Below are 22,801 nucleotides of genomic sequence, written 5' to 3'. Positions count from 1 at the left end.
TGTGTGGCAAGTAGAAAAAGCTGATGCAAGTGTAGAATTATATAATACTAGAGGCCCGGTGCACAAAAATTTGTGCACTCCGGGGCGGGGGGTCCCTCAGCCCGGCCTGTGCCCTCTCGCAGTATGGGACCCCTCAGGAGATAACGACCTGCTGGCTTAGGCCTGCTCGGGGGCGTCAGAGGGCAGGCCCAATCCCTAGGTGCAGCCCCTGGTCGGGCTCAGAGCAGGGCTGATTGGGGAGTTGGGGCGCCGCCCCCTGTCATGCACAGAGCAGGGTGGATCGGAAGGTTGCGATGCCATCCTCAGTCACGCTCAGAGTGGGGCTGATTGGGGGGTTGGGGCACCGCCCCCTGTCACACTCAAGGCAGGGTCGATGGGGAGGTTATGGCTCTACCCCGTCACACACAGAGCAGGGCCCATGGGGGGGGAGGGTTGGGTTGGGGCGCCGCACCCTGTCACACACAGAGCCGCAGGGTGATCAGGGGGTTTGGGCGCTGCCCCCTGTCACGCTGATCCCAGTGCCGGGAGGCCTCCCGGCTCTGCTGATCCCGGTGCTGGGAGGCATATTACCCTTTTACTATATAGGATAGAGGCCTGGTGCACGGGTGGGGGCCTGCTGGTTTGCCCTGAAGGGTGTCCTGGATCAGGGTGGGGGTGCCCACTGGGGTGCCTGGCCAGCCTGGATGAGGGGATGATGGCTGTTTGCAGCTGGTCACACCCCCTTCAGGGTGGGGGTCCCCACTGGGGTGCCTGGCCAGTCTGGGTGAGGGGCTGAGGGCTGCTTTCAGGCTGGCGGTTGTTGACTGAAGCTCCCAACCGCTCCTTTTTTTTCTCTTTTTTTTTACTTTATTCTGGGCCAGCTTTAGCTCTGGCTCTAGCTCTGAGGCTTCGTATCTGGTTTGTTTGCCATTCTATAATCGAAACAATGTATAACTTCAGCTCTGAGATCCCGGCAGGCTGAAAGCTGGTTTCTGGGGTTTTGTTTAGCTACTACATTTGCATCATAGTACATAGTTGCTTAGAGTTGCAACTCAGAGGCCGGCAAGTCAGGCAGGGAACGTTGGAGTCTGCAGTCACTGGAGCAAGCAAGCCTCATGTTTGCTTACAGCTGCCTGGCTGCCGGCCGCCATCTTGGCTGACAGTTAATTTGCATAAGGATATGCTGATTAGCCAATGGGAAGGGTAGCGGTCGTACGCTAATTACCATGTTTCTCTTTTATTAGTGTAGATAGTTAAGTATATACATATAGACTTAGTATGAGAAAAGAATTGAATGTATCTCAAAAATTTGCATGTTCATTATACCTTGAAATTATAATGTTTTCAATATTTTTGTGTTAAGTACAGTATTAAAATTAGCTATACCTGTTTATTTTTTAACGTTACTATACAAGATAACATGTGGATCATAGTTTTATTAGATGCACTGCTCTAGATGATAAGTATTGTGAGGCCACTGCTGTGACTTCCTTACTCATGACTGAGTCCACAGTGCTCTCACAGTTTCCTCCCTGAGAAGGCATTTAGTAACTATTTTTTCAAGGTTAATGTATAAAATAAATAAAATGCACAGAGATCAGGAAGATTCTGCTGTTATAAAGTTTGTAGTCAGTGAAATAACATCAATGGTAGTAAAAATTTGATGTTTGGTCTCATGAACCATGACTCTCCCATACCAATATGATCTAATATCAACACTAAAATAAGTTAGAAAATCACATTGCCCTCCCAGTACTTTAGTTTATTCATCTTCAAAGTGAAATAATATCTATTTCCTCCCTCATTTTTTAGTGATGCTGTGAATAAAAGTAAAACTCTGAAAAAATATTTTTTATTAATTAAAAAGCTTAAAAAATGGGAAACTATACATATAAAAACTCTCAAGCTCTTCAGCAAAAAAAAAAAAAAAAAGACTTATGCACTTAATTTTGAAAAAAAAATGGCTGTGGTCTAGACTTTGCAGAATTAATGTATATTTGATTTGTGTAGCCTTAAAAACAGGATTGATGCTAGACATCTCTTTGAATAAGAAGTCTGATTTATTTTCCTCAATAAGCTCTCCATATTCTATGTAAGAGCTAATCTGTATTCTGTTGCTCTTTCCATTCTGTCGATACATCAAGGAAATCACCATTTAATCTTAATTGTTAAATTAAATCTAGTTTAATAAAATATATTAGTTTAACTTTTGGTTCTACAACTTACTTTCTATATAAACTTGAACAGAACTTCATCTTTCTCATCTTGAAGTGGAAGTGAATAATACTTATGATGATGATCATTGTTTTTTTTGTTTAGCAAACATAACCCTACTAGTTATTTTTTTCTTAAAATAATATTGATATTCACTCTCAGTTTCCAATCTGATGCCAAAATCAGAGAAATATACCAATCACTTTTCAGATCATTGGGGTTTAGATTCAAGTTCACAAAATAGATAATTAATTCACTGATAATAAAATAAATCACAAGAGGCTTATAATATCAATTTTTGAATGGGAAAAAGGAGATGGGGAAGCTTTTTAGATATATTTGACTATTGTTGATTAAAATGTGCATAATTATTATTCTTTGCCTGAAACTTTTATGTAACTTTTATTCTGACTCATGAATTAGGTACATGGCTAGAGCTTAATGAACGCTTGTTGAACAAATAAATCAATAAAAAAAAGATGTGTACATTCCCAGCCAAAGTAAAATGAGAAAAAAGGGGGGAAAGTCTAAGTTGTTAGGTGTTACTGAGAATCAAGTATAGTCTGCTCTTCACTTTGAAGAGGAGAGACACCCTGAGCATCAAAGTCCTCAGGGAAAATTAAAGTTGCTTGAGGAATAAGTGAGATTTCCCAAGACACAGACTCAAAAGTCCTCACATTCTATTTCTTTTATTTGCTTTGTGAACTTGAGCAAGTTACTTATGTCCTCTGATCCTCATTTACTCATTTGGAAAATAGGGACAGCTAATTCTTGTTATGACCATTTATTGGAAAGTTCTCTGTGAATTTTAAAGTGCAAATACACTGTATGCATTGCGTTCTCTTTTCCAGAACTAGAGCTCAGTCAGGTGCACCACACAGAACCCTGAGTGTGGCTTTCTCCCCAGGAATACCTGTCCATACCCACACAGTGTGATCAGTGATAGGCTGATACTTCTATTCCAAGCTGTTCTTCCTATAGGAGTTATGGGATTTTTAGCAAAGAGAATAATAATCATTTTCTGCATTGGTACATGTAAGGAGTATCTTTTTCACAGTAGCATTGGAGGTTCATGCCTCAAGTTGTATCTGAAATCACTATCTTTTTCCAGCAAAGTTTTCAACAGCCTTCAAAAGAAAAAATAAAATAAAACATTCATCCTAATTTAGTGGAACATAAACTTTTTCCTGATGAAATTAATCAGACTAGATTACCATCCCTTTACTATTTCAATAATCTACATGTTACCTCCTCCATCTTCTCCATAAAGCACTCTTTTATATTAGCATTTCCATGGTTAAGAAATAAATGACGATGTCAGAGAGCTCGGTTATCGCCCTGGTAGAAAATGGTATGGATGTCACACCTACTGTTGAGTTTAGAAGGCTTGCCAGTGAGTCACAGCCACCACTGCCACTGCCTGTGCTAGTGCACTTATTTTTCTGTCACTTTAAATTTCTTGAGTTCAATCTGTTATACACAGTACGTGTTAGCATTGTAACTTCATGCCAACTGAATTATCAAATGACATTTCATAAGTAAACTTATTTCTTATTTTTTTTTTTTTTTTTTTTTTTTTTTTTTTTTTTTTTTTTTTTTTTTTTTATTATTTTTTTTTTTTTATAATAATTTTTATTTCTTAAAGTATTACAAAGAGTGTTACATATGTCTCCTTTTTCCCCCCCATGACATTCCCTCGGCCCCTACCCCCCGCCCCCCCCCCGTCCCGTGTCTTGTGTCCATTGGTTAATCTTATATGCATGCATATAGGTCCTTCAGTTGGTCTCTTAATCCCCCCCCCAACCCTCCCCAGGCTCCCCATTGTAGTTTAACATTCTGTTCAATGTTGCTCTGCTTCTGTATCTACACCTGTTCATCAGTCCATACTGGTCCCCTTTATTTGTCCCAGCCTCACTGGAGCAGTCTCAACCTCACCAGGGCCGTCTGAGCCTCACCAGGGCCGTTTCAACCTCACCGGGGTCGTCCCTACCTCACGGGGGCCGTTTCAACCTGACCGGGGTTGTCCCTACCACGCCGGGGCCGTTTCGACCTGACTGGGGTCGTCCCTACCTCACGGGGGCCGTTTCAACCTCACCGGGGTTGTCCCTACCACACCGGGGCTGTTACAACCTGACTGGAGTTGTCCCTACCACACCGGGGCCGTTTCAACCTGACCGGGGTCGTCCCTACCTCACGGGGGCCGTTTCAACCTGACTGGGGTTGTCCCTACCACGCCGGAGCCGTTTCGACCTGACTGGGGTCGTCCCTACCTCACGGGGGCCGTTTCAACCTCACCGGGGTCGTCCCTACCACACCGGGGCCGTTTCGACCTGACTGGGGTCGTCCCTACCTCACGGGGGCCGTTCCAACCTCACCGGGGTCGTCCCTACCACGCCGGGGCCGTTTCGACCTGACTGGGGTCGTCCCTACCTCACGGGGGCTGTTTCAACCTCACCGGGGTCGTCCCTACCACACCGGGGCCGTTTCGACCTGACTGGGGTCGTCCCTACCTCACGGGGGCCGTTTCAACCTCACCGGGGTCGTCCCTACCACACCGGGGCCGTTTCGACCTGACTGGGGTCGTCCCTACCTCACGGGGGCTGTTTCAACCTCACCGGGGTCGTCCCTACCACACCGGGGCCGTTTCGACCTGACTGGGGTCGTCCCTACCTCACGGGGGCTGTTTCAACCTCACCGGGGTTGTCCCTACCACACCGGGGCTGTTTCAACCTGACCGGGGTTGTCCCTACCACGCCGGGGCCGTTTCGACCTGACTGGGGTCGTCCCTACCTCACGGGGGCTGTTTCAACCTCACCGGGGTCGTCCCTACCTCACGGGGGCCGTTTCAACCTGACTGGGGTTGTCCCTACCACGCCGGGGCCGTTTCGACCTGACTGGGGTCGTCCCTACCTCACGGGGGCTGTTTCAACCTCACCGGGGTTGTCCCTACCACACCGGGGCTGTTTCAACCTGACCGGGGTTGTCCCTACCACGCCGGGGCCGTTTCGACCTGACTGGGGTCGTCCCTACCTCACGGGGGCTGTTTCAACCTCACCGGGGTCGTCCCTACCTCACGGGGGCCGTTTCAACCTGACTGGGGTTGTCCCTACCACACCGGGGCCGTTTCGACCTGACTGGGGTCGTCCCTACCTCACGGGGGCTGTTTCAACCTCACCGGGGTCGTCCCTACCACACCGGGGCCGTTTCGACCTGACTGGGGTCGTCCCTACCTCACGGGGGCTGTTTCAACCTCACCGGGGTCGTCCCTACCACACCGGGGCCGTTTCGACCTGACTGGGGTCGTCCCTACCTCACGGGGGCTGTTTCAACCTCACCGGGGTCGTCCCTACCACACCGGGGCCGTTTCGACCTGACTGGGGTCGTCCCTACCTCACGGGGGCTGTTTCAACCTCACCGTGGTCGTCCCTACCACACCGGGGCCGTTTCGACCTGACTGGGGTCGTCCCTACCTCACGGGGGCTGTTTCAACCTCACCGGGGTTGTCCCTACCACACCGGGGCCGTTTCAACCTGACCGGGGTTGTCCCTACCACGCCGGGGCCGTTTCGACCTGACTGGGGTCGTCCCTACCTCACGGGGGCTGTTTCAACCTCACCGGGGTCGTCCCTACCTCACGGGGGCCGTTTCAACCTGACTGGGGTTGTCCCTACCACGCCGGGGCCGTTTCGACCTGACTGGGGTCGTCCCTACCTCACGGGGGCCGTTTCAACCTGACTGGGGTCGTCCCTACCTCACGGGGGCTGTTTCAACCTCACCGGGGTCGTCCCTACCACACCGGGGCCGTTTCGACCTGACTGGGGTCGTCCCTACCTCACGGGGGCTGTTTCAACCTCACCGGGGTTGTCCCTACCACACCGGGGCCGTTTCAACCTCACCGGGGTTGTCCCTACCACGCCGGGGCCGTTTCGACCTGACTGGGGTCGTCCCTACCTCACGGGGGCTGTTTCAACCTCACCGGGGTCGTCCCTACCTCACGGGGGCCGTTTCAACCTGACTGGGGTTGTCCCTACCACGCCGGGGCCGTTTCGACCTGACTGGGGTCGTCCCTACCTCACGGGGGCTGTTTCAACCTCACCGGGGCCATCCCAGCCTTACCGGGGAAACAGGAAGTTTGGCCTTCTGTCCCCTGCCGGCGGCTCCCCACTAGACAAAATCTCCAGGCGTTCCTGGTGGTTGCACATCCAGCGCTCCTGCCCTCCACCAAGTGCACAGACTGCTTGTCTGCTGTCCCGCAGCGCCCCACCAGAGACTGGGACCAGTGGGCATGTTTGTGCGCTTGCTGGTACAGCAGTTCCACAGTGCCGGCCGAGTCAAGCCCAGCCCTGGCCGGCCCCGGACCCGACTCTGCCCCCCGATTGCGTCCCTCCCAGATGCAAGGAGCTGAAATCTGCAGCCTGCTGGGATGGGCTCTGTACTTGGTGCTTCAGCACATCCTACTCAGTCTCTATGCGCTTCTTTCTATGCGAGGAGTTGAAATCTGCAGTTTGTTGGGTTGGGCTCTGTACTTGGTGTCACATCCTACTCAGTCTCAATGTTCTTTCTCTCCTTCCAGTTGTAGAGCTTCCACTGGGCCAAGTTTCCCATGGTTCTGTATGATAGGTGTTTGTCTGATATTTGGTAGTTTCGATGTTGTTGTGTGAGGTAGCACGCACAGGTCTCTTCCTTATGCCGCCATCCTGGTTCTCCTGGGTCTGCTTCTTGAGTGTGTCTCTCATGGCTGCGAGCAGTTGAAGTCTGCAATTTGTTGGGATAGGCTGCAAAAGCGCAGGTGGGTCTTTTTGTGCACCTGGCACAGCTTGGATGGGGATGTAAATTGATTAGGGCTGAGTCTCAGGGAGTCGCCATGGCGGAGCAAATAGCACTGGCTGAGTCTCCGCGGCCCCTTGACTCTCTGCCAGGGCTTTGTGTCCCCCAGTGCCGGTGAGCAGCTGTGCAACAGAGTCTCCCTCGCTTTCTGATGGCTGCAAGGCCGTGCTGCCTCTCCCCGTACGGTCTGGTGCTTCATGATCCCGCCTGAACCAGCTCAGTGGATTTGAAAGTTTGCAGAAGAAGGCGCTTCTACTTGTGGGTCTGGCACACCCCAGATGGGAATGTAAATTGCGTAGGGCGGGATCACAGGGAGTCGCCGGGGTGGAGACTCAGTGGCCCCTTGCCTATCCAGGACACCAGGGCTTTGCGTCCCCCAGTGCCGGCGAGCAGCCGAGCGCCAGAGCCTCCCTCGCTTCCTGACCGCTGGAAGGCCGTGCCGTCTCTCGCCTTGGGGCCTGGGGCCTCAGAGACCCGCCCGAACCAGCTCAGTGGATTTGAGAGTTTGTAAAAGCACAGTCATTCCCTCTTGTGCCTCTGGCACAGCCCTGAGGGTAGGGCGGGGTCACAGGGAGTCACCAGCGTGGAGGAAATAGCGATGGCGGCGTCTCCGCGCCCCTCGCCTCTCCGGGACACCAGGACTTCTTGTCCCTCGGTGCCGGCGAGCAGCCGCGTATCAGAGCTTCCCTCGCTCTCCGACCACTGCAAGGCCGTGGCCGCCTCTCCCTGTGGGATCTGGGGCCTCAGAGACCCGCCCCGAGCAAGCCCAGAGGATTCGAGGGTTCGTAAAAAACCGAGAATCCATTTGCAGCCCGCGTGGCGTGTGACTGCGTACCTCTGGTTTTGGTGCCTCCGTAGCTCCCACTCAGTCTCACTGCGCTTCTTTCTTTTCCTCCAGTTGTAGATCTCCCACTGGGCCAACTTCCCCATGGTTCTGAGTGGCGGTTGTTTACTTCATAGTTGATAGTTTCAATGATGCTGTGAGAGAGCAGCACACACAGGTCCGCTCCCTACGCCGCCATCTTGGTTCTCCCTTATTTCTTATTTTAATAAGTAATCTTCCCAAGAGACACTCTGTACAATGAATCCAACTCAGAAGAGAATGAAATGTGGGGGCGGGGGGGGGGGGGGACACAAAAACCTGAAAATCTTTCTTCCTCCTAAAAGAAATTTGGCTATTCTCAGTTGAAAGTGTCAAGTGAGGACCTGGGAGTGTTTCAATCCCAAATGGCGTGGCCATGCCTAATTTAATAATTATAATGGTAATATAATAATACATCATGTTAGCTAATAATTAGTGAATCCTAGACACTATCCTGAATTATTTTCATGTGTTAACTCACTTAATAAGAACAACGACCCATCAGGCAGATGGATTTTATCCTTATTTTACAGATGAAGCACAGAAAGGCTAGGTAATTTGTCTCTTGTCAAGTAGAGCTGGAATTGAAAGCCAGTAATCTCACTCTAGACTCTGTGCTCCTATGTGTAACCCATCTCTAGATCCCTTACTGACAGTGATTAGGATACAGCATGAACTGCCCAGCCAGCATTGCTCAGTGGTCCAGCTTTGACTTATGAACCAGAAGGTCACAGTTCAATTCCTCGTCAGGGCACATGCCCGGGTTACAGGCTCCATCCCCTGTGGGGGTGGGGGGTGCAGGAGGCAGGCAATCAATGATTCTCTCTTATCATTGATGTTTCTATCTTTCCCTCTCCCTTCCTCTATGAAATCAATAAAAGTATATATATATATATATATTATATATATATTTTAAAAAGATATAGCATGAACTGTTGCTGGAGAATGCTGACAGTTCTGTCTTCCAGGATCTCACATACTCATGTGGGGCACAGTCGTACAAGCAACTTCTGTTGTCCTGAGATAAGTGCTATATATAATAGAATCATGAACAAAAAAGTATGAGAACCAAAAAAAGGAACAATTGATTTTGATGTGGCAAAAGGGTTTGAGTTATTGAAGAGAGAGATTGGGTAGACCTTACAGACATTGAGACCTTTGAATAGAGCCTTTTAGGGGGAGAAGTGATAGTTATTTAAAGAAAAGTTCCTGACACCCAATAGAAACTCATCAAGTGCAGAAATGAAAAGATGAAAGAACAAAAAATAAATAATCAGGTAGTATTTCTGCCAGTTGAAGAGAATAAAAGACAGACAATACAGTGTCCAATCCCAGGACCTAATACATTTCTAAATGCCTAGAATTCCCTCATTATCTTGGGATCCTCTGTCCTAAATGTGACCTTGAGTTGGGTCTGATTCTTAGTATAATTAGTAATTCAGCATAACCAAGTCCTCTAGATCTTCCTGATTCTGGCTGCATTTCAAATTTCATCTATAGAATAAAAAAGAAAATGCATCATTTTACCTCTTTACTCCATTTCTTATTACTTTATACTTTGTGTGCTTCTGCAAGTGAAAATTAAAGTGATCTGGCATTGTATGTTCTGCACATTAGCAGTTTTCACATTGATATTAATTTTGTAAAGATCATTATAAATAGCCTGGTCATTTTGTTCTTCTCTTTATTGATTTAAAAAAGAAGAAGAAAGATTATTTGTTCGTGTAACTGTTACTCAGAAGTTTTAAGAATTTGGTGGTAGATATTTGCAAGAGCTCTTCATTTGAGAACCAAAATCAAGTAGTTTTATATATTAATTGTACTACCAATTTGTTTTTTTAAATTGACATGATTCAGATTTTATCTAGATGGTAGGTATAATGACATGGGTTTGCTTCACCCAAAAAAGTACTGAGAGGATCAACAGTGTGCAGCAGTATTCCTAAAAGTAGTCATTTCAGACATTGACTATTATTTTTGTATGTTGGGAATGTTCTTTGAAGAAAGCATCTGTTTTTATTTTCAAAGTATAAAATGTTCAAATCATGCCAAAAAAATGTCAAAGAAAGAGAACCACAAATGTTACTACGTTGTCGAAAATTAAATATTGTATTTCTAGTGCTGGGAAGGGGGGAATAATGGTTGAAAAAAGTTTGATGTCCAAACTTTAATCATAACTAAAAATTAAGAATAATACTTCCAAGTTATTTTCTATCATTTTTTGCTATGTGCTGAATTAAAAAATTATAGACTATGTAGAAAAGATATATCTCAGAATTTAAAATAGAGAAATCTATGTTAACTTTTTATGACTTGCCTTTCCCTTCTCTATTTTTGTTTCACTATTTCCCAAATGCTTTCATTTCTTTTATCCCTGTAATCATTACGTCACTATATTGTCTCACATATTTTTTAATATATTTTTATTGATTTTTTACAGAGAGGAAGGGAGAGGGATAGAGAGTTAGAAACATCGATAAGAGAAACATTGATCAGCTGCCTCTTGCACACTCCCTACTGGGTATGTGCCCACAACCAAGGTTCATGCCCTTGACCGGAATCGAACCTGGGACCCTTGAGTCTGCAGGCCGACGCTCTATCCATTGAGCCAAACCGGTTAGGGCTGTCTCACATATTTTTAATCACTTGGAATCACTTCTATCATATTATAACCTGGAGCACAGATCATATTTCCTTACGTGTGTTTTGTATAATAGCATATAGGACACAGTAAGCAATAGGATACATTTGCTGACTTTCTACATTTTGCTAACGTATAATTACTCATTTAATGACTTTCTTATCAGCTGGATTATAAGCTCTATGAAAGCAAAAATTAGGCATGTCTTCTTCATTGCTACATCCTCAAGACCTGATACAGAATTAGGCTTATAAAATTGTTTAATTAATTATTTCTTGAATGAATAAGTGAATGTCCACTTCATAACTTTGTGATGTTTAGAAAATGGGGAGGCTAGAGACAACTAATAGAGAAAAATCTTATAAACAACCAATTTCTTCAGCATATGGGCACTTTCTATTGGTCTGTAGACTCCAACCTACAATAATAAGAGAAACTTAATTTTCCCGACACTTGTAATATCTTTCCTGTCCTCTAGAGGGTAAATCAGGTTCAGTATGTCATATAATACTATGTTAGTCTTCTGTATTTTCAATTTCCTCGTTAGCAAAGCAGGGAATTTAAACCAACATTGAGGTGAGATACTTATTTCATATACATATTCCACATTCATTTAATCATCAAGTATTTATTGAGTCCACTTTGTGCTAGGCACTCATGAAGGAACATAAGTGACTAAGGCAAAGCTTTCACCTCAAAATTAACAAAAAAAAATTTTACTAGTTAGTAGTCTTCACAGTTGGTGCCTTTTTGCATATATCAACATGTTTACTTTTTTTTTTTTCTTTCTTAAAAAATTAAAATTACTTCTTTCTTGGATCATTCTCCTTCTTACCCAAGTACATATTTGGAGACATTTTTAATGAGGCTCCATTCTCATACTTTGTCTAAATGTATCTTTATTGTGACCTAACTTTTGAATGATAATTTAGTTGTGTATAGAGTTATGAGGTTTATAATTAATTTTACTCAGTGCTTTGAGGTATGATTTCATTGTCTCTTGGCATTTTATGATTGATGAAAGATCTAATTGTCATTATTTCATACTTGGTCTTTTTCTTTTTCTAGCTACCTTTAAGATTTTTCTATCTTTGATGTTTAATTATCATGTGCTGAGTTGTGACTCTATTTTTATTGGTCATTAGTTAAACAGTGAGCTTCTTTAACGTTTCTTCATTCCTGGAAATACAAGAAATTATTTCTTTCCATATTTACTTTCTCCCATTCTTTTGAGTTCTATACAATAGTTATTCACCATGTTCTCATATTTCCCATTCTTTGTATCTGTGTGTTACAATCCAGGTAAGATCCTTTTCTAATTCACCAAATTTCTCTTAAAATATACTTGATCTGTTTAACCCACTTGTTGAATTTCTAAATTCACTTGTCATTCCTAAAAATTCTATTGTTTTTAAAATACGCTTGTTCTTATTATTTTATTATAGTCTGTATTGATTATTTTTCATTTATTTTTAATGTAGCAAGTATAGTTATTTCCTATTTGTGCTCATTTGTTCTATTATCTCCAGTTCTTCCTGTTTATTTCATCTGCTGATTTTATACAATCATACACAGAAAATGTATCTAGCGAGCGCATCTTCAGTGGGTTATACATACATATCCTTTTTCTGGAACCCAACATGTGGTTTAATGCTTGCTTTTTCCTTTCTTCCCTTCCCGTTTCCTACCTAATCATCTACCACCCAAGCAAAGGTGTCATGTTAGGCACTTTAGGTTGCAGAAGTCAAAGACACATTTAGGCAAACTTAAGTAATAAAACATTATCATTAGCTATACATGATAGTAAGTAGAAATTGTTATAAAGCTATTCATACTAATAGGAAAGACAAGTTATTTAAGCTACATAGCCAGGTCTCTGAGAGACTAGACAACATCTCAGGGCTTATTTAGAGTACTACACAATTTCCCCATTAAACTATTATGTTGCAGAAAACATTGTTGATTCCCTGCTTTAGTCAATTACCATTATTTTGGTTTGGCTACTCTCTATGCCTAGCTTCTAACAATTACAATTAACTTTTTTCTAGGGTTCAAGGTTACTGCTTACTCAGATCTTTTATTTATGTTTTTTACTGTCTCATGACATCTACTTATATTGCTTTTATTCTTCTTTTGGTTTCTGCTTCTTTTGTCAATTGCTTCTGTCTTGCTCCCTCCTTTCGCCTCTCTCTCTATCTCTCTCTCTCCCTCTGTGATTCAAGCTCCCTAAGATAAAGGATCTAATTTAGCCTTATTTATCCTTAGCTTTTCCTTGTTTGGCAGAGTTTTACACTTGCTCCATTTTAAATGGCTGCATTGGCTCATAGGTATTTACGTGGTGATAGCATGGTGACCAGAGCTTAAGGAACTGCCTTGGACAGTCCTGCTCATTTGATAGATTCCTTCTTAGGATTGCAATCATTTAAATAATGCTTCAAAGAAGTAGTTCTTGAAATTGGCTATAACTAGTAGTAATTTTAATTTTTCTTTAAAAATTTCATCTACCTGTGTAAACAAAATGTCCCCTATAATTCATGTCTTTTTAAATAAACTGTTATCTTAAGTTAACTTGCATGTCTTTGACTGTGCTATATCTTCTACCTGGAAAAAAAGAAAACTCTCCTTTCATCTCCACTGGTTGAAAACATCGTCACCTTTAAGGCCCAGCTTAAATGCCACTTTATATTTTTTCTGATTTCTTCCCTGATCTCCCAATTTGGGTGTTGTCTCTGATTTAAACTACCATAGTAGTTTTTCCATCTTTTCTCTTCCCTGTGGCAACAAGTCACGGCAGGAAGAACACAGGTTTTAGAATCAGGCGGAGCTGCATTCAAATCCTGTTTCTGCTATTTAATGGTTGTGTGATGTCAGCAAGTTATTAATCTCTTCATGTCTCAGTGGGAGAGATAAATAATTATTCAAATAAATTATAAGTTGTGTAAATGTCATGATGAAAAAGTACAGGGTAAATGAGAGACTATAGTAGGGGGACATAGCCTGGTCAGGCATTTTGGGGAGACCTCCCTGAAGAAGTGTCCTTTAAGCGAAGAGTAAGAATAAGAAGCCAAGTGACAAGTCAATAAGAGAAGAGTTTTCAAGACAAAAAATAAACAAAGGCCCTTCACTCGCTCTCACTTTTTAAAAAATAATTTCATGTTTCATGTCACGATTTGTGCCCTATTAATAAGTTTAATGCTCATTGCCCTATTTCTACTGTGACATTTTATAACATAATTTTGATGTTGCTAGCATCAAGCTAGTGTATCTGTTAAGCTATACCACTCTAGTAATTTACTAACCTTTTCTGCTAAAACATTGAAATTTTAATAAACCAGGACAAGCACTGCTCTTTTGATTCTAACATTTTTTTTGATTCTTTACTTTTGATGACTTCCCTTTTTCTACTTTTCTTGCCTTTTGGCAAAATTTTAAAGATATATATGTGTGTGTGTGTGTGTGTGTGTGTTATAAATTTATATTGCTATATACTATATATCCCTGTGATATGTTCCTAAGAAGTCTAAACTCTACTGCAATATTGGATATCTAAAAAAATAATTCTAAAATGAAGCAGAATATTTTGCCTTTCCCATTATCTATGATGGCATATCTCCTCTTTCCCTGTTGCCTCTCTAATTATACTTTTTCAGTACTGTTTTCTTTTTCTTTCTCTGCTTGTGCCTTTATTTATTTTACTTATTTATTTGCTGGAGTTCAATCCATGGTTCCTTTCTCACTATACGTGTGATGGACATATACATCTGTTTCCACAGACCTTACATCATCGGCCTGCCCATGTATAGCTCAAGTCTTCTGAACTTTAGACCAGTATTTGCCACAACTTCGTGAACATAGCAATCTATTTATCCCACAAGCATATAAAGTCCCATCTTCCAAATCTCACCTTGCCTAATGCCATTTTGTTTTCAATGCACCTCACCACATTTACCCAAAAGCCCAAACCTTTAAATCAAACTTGAGCTGAAGTGAAAAAGTACATCACTAAGACGTTTCAAATCTGCCTCAAAATTGTCTCTTAAATCCTTCTTGATTTTTTGTTTGTTTGTTTGTTTGTTTCTTTTACTGCCATTGCTTTATCATCTTTGCTATCTGTATTTAGTCTTCTAACTATACTGTGTACCTTTTGTTTCTCCAAGCTCCCTCCAGCCCATGCTCTACCACAGTTATATTTATAAAATTCAAATCTCATAGTATCACACCTCTTCTTAAAATCCTTAATAGGCCCCCTATCATCTGTAGAGTAAAAATTAAACTTCTTAACATGAAAAACAAGGCCCTCATTTTCTGGCTTCTGCCTGACTTTTTAACCTAATTTCTCCATCACCCTCTCCTCTCTCCTACCTCCCCACAGGCCATGTCTACACTAAACTGCTTTCCATTCCTGTTCCTAGAATGCACCCTCTGATTTCTCACTTCCATCCTTTTGTATATGATCTTCCTCTGCAGGATATATCCTTCCTCACCTTCTCTACCCACTGAGCCCTCCCAAAATCTCTCCACTTTTTTCAAGAATTGGCTTATACCTGGCTGGTTTTGCTCAGTGGTTGAACATCGACCCATGAACCAGGAGTTCACAGTTCGATTCCAAGTCCGTGCACATGCTTGGGTTGCAGGCTTGATCCCCAGTAGGAGGCAGCCGATCAATGATTCTCTCTCATCATTGATGTTTCTATCTCTCTCTCCTTTTTCCTTCCTCTTTTTGAAATAAATAAGTTAAAAAAAACATTAAAAAAAGAATTTTATATATCATTTCTTTGGATACTTCTGAACTTTCCTTTTTGCCGTCTCCTGAAGTTGCTCACTTTTTCAATATGTCTTCATATACCTAATGAACTTTTGCTTCATTACATGGTGTCTACCTTTTAGAAAGGGTGAGTTCTTCAAGGATAGACTGACCATATCTCATGTACCTGAATAGTCTCAGCACCCATCTCTTAGGGAATATGTTAAAGGGGTCAACAGACTGGGTTAGAGAAAGCAAGAACTATTAAGTCAGGTAGATTTGAACTGCCTCTGTCCTTTACTCGCTTTGCAAATTGGGCATTTTTTAACCTTCTGTGAATCTTTGTTATTTTAATCTGCAAAATATGGATGATAATAACTGACTTACAGGATTCTTGGATAGCTAAATAGAGACCAATTTCTAGTAGATATCTATTTTTAACTTGTTGAGTGAACACATAAAAGTGAGTGAATGAGTAGGTGATTGAGTGAGGGATTAATGAATGCATTTGAGTGAATAGAATAAATGCTATAAAACATTTTATAATGGACTCACCAGGAAAGACTTTCAATGCAAGCAGCAGCTGTCTTGGTTAAGATGCCAGCACACAGAGATGCTAGCAGTCTAGGAACTGGGACCCGAAGCTTGGGAAGCAATGTGAGAAAAGCATGCTATTTTTATTGAAAACAGTATTTCCTGCTGTTCCTTTACCCATGGTCGGCAAACCGCAGCTCACGAGCCACATGCAGCTCTTTGGCCCCTTGAGTGTGGCTCTTCCACAAAATACCACGTGTGGGCGCGCACGTACAGTGCAGTTGAAACTTCGTGGCCCATGCGCTGAAGTTGGTATTTTGTGGAAGAGCCACACTCAAGGAGCCAAAGAGCCGCATGTGGCTCGCGAGCCGCGGTTTGCCGAGCCGCAGTTTGCCGACCACTGCTTCTCCCCGTTTTTATTCATCACATTAAGGAACTCTAAGGATGGGCTGGCTGCCAACTCATTCAAGGTATATCATCATCTCATTAGCCAATGACAAGTTACCCTCACACAATAAACTCTAGGCTTAGATTTTGAAGAGAGAATGAGGTTATTATTAATAACATAAATTATTGTTGAATGGAAATGTATATTGTCTATTATTATGCAATGAACTATTTTAGAGACAGCATACATTACAGTGATTTTTGCCTTTAAAAAAGTTAAGGTTTATGTGGAGTTCACTGGAAAGGATTGGTCTGACTCTAGACCCCTATGGGCTGGTGGTACTTATCTCAGATTTTGAAGCTGAGAATGATAACCTCACAGGTAGGATTTATAAGTTGTTGACTTCATCTCTGTACTCATTAGATGCAAAATGGATTTTGATGACAGACTCGGTTTATTAACCCAATATGCTACATTGTTATATTGCTTACCCATTTTTCTTTACTGATCGTTTTTTGATTATTTTTTTGTTTGCCTTACTTCCTCATTACCTTTGCATTAGTGATCCGGATTCATGTCTCTGCATTCTACTGTGTCACTGAGTAATGGAAAAAGAAATTAATTTTGTAATTATACAAAAACTAGGATTCAAATTTCAGCCCTACTATTTCCTGTTTGAACTTGAATAGTTTACATGGCCGTTCTAATTCTCTCTAAGATAGGGATAATGGTTCCTAACTTATAAGATTGATCTGATGATTAGAAATTATATTTTTAAGCTACCTATTCTAGTGGTAGACATATGCTAGGCTCTTGACAAAAACTAAAAAAATGGAGAATTTATCTTAGCTAGAATCTACTATACAAGCATGCAAAAATCATTAAAATTCATGATTATATGGAAAATATTAGATTTTCTCTATTATAAAAGAAGCATTTTCATTTATAAGTCATACATTGTTAAGAATTGTAAATTTTAAAAACCTATAATACCGTTCTACCACCATAACACAAATATTATAACTTTACATATTCCCTTTATCTGTCTCTATTCTCACATTTTTTGTTTGAATGTATATAATTTTATTTTTTCACTTGATATTTTATCATGTTACTTAATTTTTATGCCAGTATACTACATATCAGTAAGAAATACATAATGTATATTGATCATATTCTAATAATCTCATTATTAGATTTTTAGCTTACCTTCTAGTGGAGCCTATTATTAAAAAACCATATGATAAATATTATTGTGCATATTTAAGGGGTTTTTTGAGGGGGGGAGTACTTACTTTCTAGGCTAAATTCCCTAAGTAAAATTAATGAAATGTTGTTTTTCAAAATGGATACACAGATTTTTAGAAATCAAAAACCTTCATTGGGCATTATCTAAATCAATGTTCTTAAACAATTTAGGAGGATAGAACATGCAGAAAAAGTAAAAGGTGGGAGTGACCAAGTCATTGTTAGACTTGATTGTGGTTAAAAAAAGGGAGATATTTATAATCTCTGATTTAATTAAAATCTATATGCTAATTGAACCTTGGAGAAATTGAACATTTATTCTTTAATTCAGTTAGAAAATATTAGTCTTTCAACAAGCCTGTTATGAGAAAAATGGTAGCATACAGTCTTGCCTTTTGGAAGTAACATACCATTCCTGCCTCTGGAAGTTTCTATTTCAGTGGAAGAGATAAATATATTTTTTAAAATCAACATAGTACAGTTGAAAAGTGTAACATTGTTGGTTAACTTTGCTACAGGAATGTGGGCAACTGTACCTTGGAGCATGAGGATTAATTGTGAGTGTATGCTGACCTCACAAGAAAAAGGGGAGCACTGTTAAACACCTTTTCTGTTACCATCTCCTAACTCTGGAAAGTGTAAATGGCCCAATGTTGAGAGAAGACCTGTATGAGAACTATTCCTAAAGGTTCAAATAAAGCATCTTATTATGGGTCAGAAATATGCTACAACTTTTACTTACAATTCTGCTTTCAGTTTACAATATCTGGCAAATAGGCCTCCGTTCCTTCTTAAAGATTTCATAATTAAATTTAATATTGATCACTAAATAGGTAATAGGAATCATGATTCAATGTAGGTTGTCTCATCTATACTAAGCATTTTAACACATAGGTAGTATAGAATTATTAAAAAATAATGTATGAAAAATATCCATTCTTTCCTTTAATTCTGAGCATGTTTCTTATCTCATCTCAGCAGGTAATGTTCCTTGTTACCTTTTCTGCTCAAGCCTACAACTTTATTTTTTCCCTAATGTAGGAGCATTTGTAAGCCTCAGCCACCCATAGTGAGATCATGTTGTCATCAGACTTAACCTGGTAGGAGTTGGGGATTAGATGAGACTCCAAAGAAGTTTAAAAAGAACCTCACTGAGTAAAGCCAATTTTATCCAGAACGATTCAAGTTCACATTTTAATTAACAGTTTGAAATTTGTAATATTTCTTCAATTTCAGATGGGTGAGAATTTAACACTATATTAAAGGAGCCCAGGCAAAAGGACACAAGTTGCGTCACAGAGACTTATTAAATGTGATGGAAATTCAGCAAACGAATGCTGGCAAACAGGTGCGAGAGCTGAATTAATTTTTAAACCCTACCACTCAGGGGGAATTGCAATGCATCACGTTGACAGCCACAGCACGTTGTTAATTTCATTCACAAGCTTAAAAACCTCAATACATTTGAATATGTGAACGTATTAAATTTTAAAAATTGTAAGTAGCATAAGGGTGTCCCAGGACTAAAAATGATAATTTCTCTCTGGGACTTCCAGTCATTTGTCTAGCCAGAAGCATGGTGTTTTTTTATGAATGAAATCTATCTTACCACTTCCACATACAAATTGTGTTCTATTATTATATGCAGTGCAGGCTGTGCCTAAGCAAGGTTTTCTCTTACTTTTAATATGAAATCCCTTGTGAATCAGAGGAAAACTGGATGCTCACTGATCCAGTTTCCAAATTCTGCTGTCATGCATGAAGGGGGTTCTCAGTCTATATTCCGATGGTGCTAAGTGGTGATGGTACTCCTGGAGTTAAAGAAAAAGACAGCAAAACATAAGCAAACGAACAGAGGCTTATGTGGTGGTATCATTAAAGGTCATATGTTGTAAGCTGAAAACCTCACTGAACTTGATGTTTTCACCAGGAGTTAACCTATTCTGAAGTCCCTGGTATACTTGAGAATTTGCTAGAAGCCCTGGAGTATCTCTACATAAGACTGCACTTACACACAGCATGTTACAAAGTTTTCAGGGAGTTCATGAATTTCCACATTCAGAATGCTGTGTATGGTGCATCTTGATCTTTGTCTGAAACTAGAAGAGTATCTCTTAGTGGATTGAGTGGATTTTCTCCCCTGCCACCTGCTGTGCACAAGGCCCTAGACATGGGAGTGGGGATAAAGGAAAATAAGAAAAGATCTTTGGACTTTTTATAGCCTAGTAGAGGTTCATATACAATAGTGTAGGTGGTAACTTGTTTGATGCACTATATACAAAAAGTTATTTGCGAAAGCTTTTGGAGAAGATGTCGCCTTAGTGAGTATTAAGGATGAGTAAGTAGAGAGAAGAGCATTCTAGACTAAGAATGAAAGCAAGGAGCACTACTCTGTCATTACTAAAATTGTGTGTTTACAAGAAACATGTAATAACAAATGTATGGAAAATCTTTTGGTTTTCTCTCAGCATTTCTCAAGACACTTTAAAGAAAAAATAAAAGAAGCTGGGTTTAGCCATCTGAGACCCTTATTATTCCTAATCGTACACAAGCTTGTCCCCTCATTTTGTTTAGCTGGAGAATATTAAGCACTCCTTTTTTAGAACATAAACACAAATATAAAGGGCCCCCTTCCTATGAGGTGAGTCAGGAAAAGCCCAGTAAATACTGCATTGGATGAGTCCACAGTCTTAATAAAAAACACGGTAATCAGTACTTGCCCAAACGTCTTTTGATAATGGCACCAGGAGCAACTGTTTCTTTTTAAATCCACTATCAAGAAAACTGATGAAAAAGAGAGACAAATGCACAGTCTAATAACCTGAGCTAACAATACATTATTTTCAATAGAATGAAAAGGACAAAAGCCGCAGGTATTCATTACGGTTCCCAGGGTAAGCGACCAGGGCAGTGGCTGCCTTCACCAGATGTGCAGTCTCCAGGCCGACAATACCCATCTCCCCCAGGGAAATGAGGAGAGAAAGCTAAACTCTTGCAACTTGATGCAAAGTGATTTGGGTTCCATTACAGCATCTCTCAGTAAAAGGCTATTCAGTCTTAGAGTAAAGATTCCACACTCATTTTCTCCCAGAAAATGAGATTGTTATATAAAACACCAGACATGGAATCAGAGCTTCTGGAAATCACTCTAAACCATATGATTTCATCTTAACTTCCTTAAATTCTAATCAGGAAAAAGGAGATGATATGGTTTGGTGAACATACCATCTTAAAGTTGTTGCCTTGTTTTGGGGCACACTTAAAGACAAGAAAACTCAAGAACGTTCTCAAGAAACTGAGAAATTACAAACGAATAAAGTATGTTTGTTTGTTTGTATGCTGCTCTAGGCTTCCAGGGTGTGTTTCTCTGCTGAACTAGCCAGAAATGTTATGCCTTTCTTCTGGGAAAGTTAGAGTCACTCTGTAGTACAAAAAAGGGCCTGTGGGGGTCGACTTCATGTTAAAAAGAGCTGAGTTTCCATTTGACTTCTGTGAACTTGAGAAGAGTCATTGAACCCCTCAGTTTTTCACCTTTACATGGAAATAAGGATATTTACTTCTTACCTCTCTGAACTCTTATAGGGATTTAATGACAAAATTAAGATATGTAAAAGATGATTAACATAAAATCAACTTTCAGTATTTTCCCAGTTGTATAAACCAGAAAATAAATTCTATGGGATAGATAGTTGTTATTACAAATTAAAAGTATCTCTTTCAAAGAGTTTAGAAATGCTAGGTAAACAAAGTTAAATAGTTGTCTACAGAGTTCTACCATACTAATGGGCATTGTGGATCTCCCAAAGGCAGGTGTAGCATGCTGCATTTATTACACTTACTTGACAACAGACATTGGGGTTGGAAGCCTACTTTACAGCCCTTTCCCCAATATTTACATATCATTCTCCTCAATGGATGTGAATTTTCTTGAGGACAAGCACTACCTCTTCAGAAACATTTTAATCCCCAGTGTTTAGTACATTGTGTATAATTAATACTGGCTAAATGAATGAATTTTGTATTATTATTCAGGATGTAATTACTGATTTCTACTAAATATTATTGGTGTCAATTTTTATCTAAATTTCTAGTAGCCTCAGATTCTATTTATTTAAGTGGACTAAATATACTGGGTTTTCAAACCTGAGAACACAAAGGGTATGGTTTAAAATGACTCACAAATACATCTTATCCTTATGGAACTATGCCTACAAAAGAAAACCGGTGCAGGAAAGTGCTCCATGAGAACTACAGCAAAGGAATAAGAAAAAAAATGGAGAAAAAAATTGTGTGATTAAAAAGCCAGAATAGAAGTTGTATACTTGGGTGGCAACAGAAATCTGGAAGTTTAATTATGGAAAATAATTTCCTGGCCAGGTGAATGCAATCTGGACGTTTCAGGTTAATGGAATGATGGTTCTTACAATTTTTACCATCAGTTATTAAAAATAATCAAGGTCAAACTAAAAAATCTCATTCCTATGCCATGCTAGATCTTCATACTTTTAAGGCCTAATCTCATTCCTATGCCATGCTAGATCTTCATACTTTTAAGGTAACTTTATAAACTTAGAAGGGCACCTTTAAATTATATGTAAGGAAAATTTTGTTCTTCATTTTGGATGCTGAGACAGTTTAGTCTGATGTCCACATCAATACACATTAATTACTCAGATGCTTCAGGGGTATTCAGAAGCCCTCTATCCCACCTACTCTGTTAGTCCAGGACGACAGTATAATTAGTTTGGCCTTGCCTTCAAATCAACACATCAAATCCCTTCCTCACCTACCATTTTACTGCTGAGAATAGTAAGTAAATAAATGTGTGAATGGCATTTCTTAAAGTGACTACTTTATGCCAAGTATCTATAATAATAAAAGCGTAATATGCTTCCTGACTAAGCCAGGGCTGCAGCCGCCATGGCTGCGAGGGAGGGATCCAGGCAGCTGCCCGAGGCTGCAAGGGCCTACTCTTGCACGAATTTCATGCATCGGGCCTCTAATATATATATATGTGTGTATATACACACACACACACACACACAAACACACACACACACACACATATATACATACATACACAAACACACATACATGCTGGTGTTCCTATCTGTTTTCTTTATTTGATCTTCACAGTAATCCTATAAGAAGAGTTATCTTCCAGTGGGGAAACAAACTCAGAATTGTTATTGCCTCACATTAAACAATCAGAAAAATATAAAAGATCTGATCCATGAGCCTAGTTTTTTCTTTCTAAAGTTGGGTGCCATTTCTTTTACCATGTTGTTTTAATATAAGTATTGTCATTTCTTAAACTTTTCCATAGGGATGATTAAAATGTATATGTATAATCAGTACTTACAAA

General features: G+C 40.8%; 1 protein-coding gene across 5 annotated transcripts in view; it reads left to right on the top strand.

The window, feature by feature from the left end:
- Positions 1-22,801, top strand: part of METTL15 (methyltransferase 15, mitochondrial 12S rRNA N4-cytidine) — a 183,918-nt gene that overhangs the window by 147,368 nt on the left and 13,749 nt on the right. The window contains exon 6 of one of the 5 annotated variants that reach the window (XM_070428134.1): positions 18,673-18,731. The exons of the other annotated variants lie outside the window; for them this stretch is intronic. Within the exon in view, the coding sequence (XP_070284235.1) occupies positions 18,673-18,680 (8 nt within the window). The 3' untranslated portion in view covers positions 18,681-18,731. Of the gene's footprint in view, positions 1-18,672; positions 18,732-22,801 lie in introns of those variants that run through there. 5 annotated transcript variants of the gene reach the window in all.

Source organism: Myotis yumanensis, unplaced genomic scaffold, assembly GCF_028538775.1.
Source record: "Myotis yumanensis isolate MYYU_CA2020_CCGP unplaced genomic scaffold, mMyoYum1.0.hap1 SCAF_10, whole genome shotgun sequence".
Classification (NCBI taxonomy): Eukaryota; Metazoa; Chordata; class Mammalia; order Chiroptera; family Vespertilionidae; genus Myotis; species Myotis yumanensis.
The sequence above is the reverse complement of the archived record's forward strand: the minus strand, read 5'-3'. Positions and strand labels throughout refer to the sequence as shown.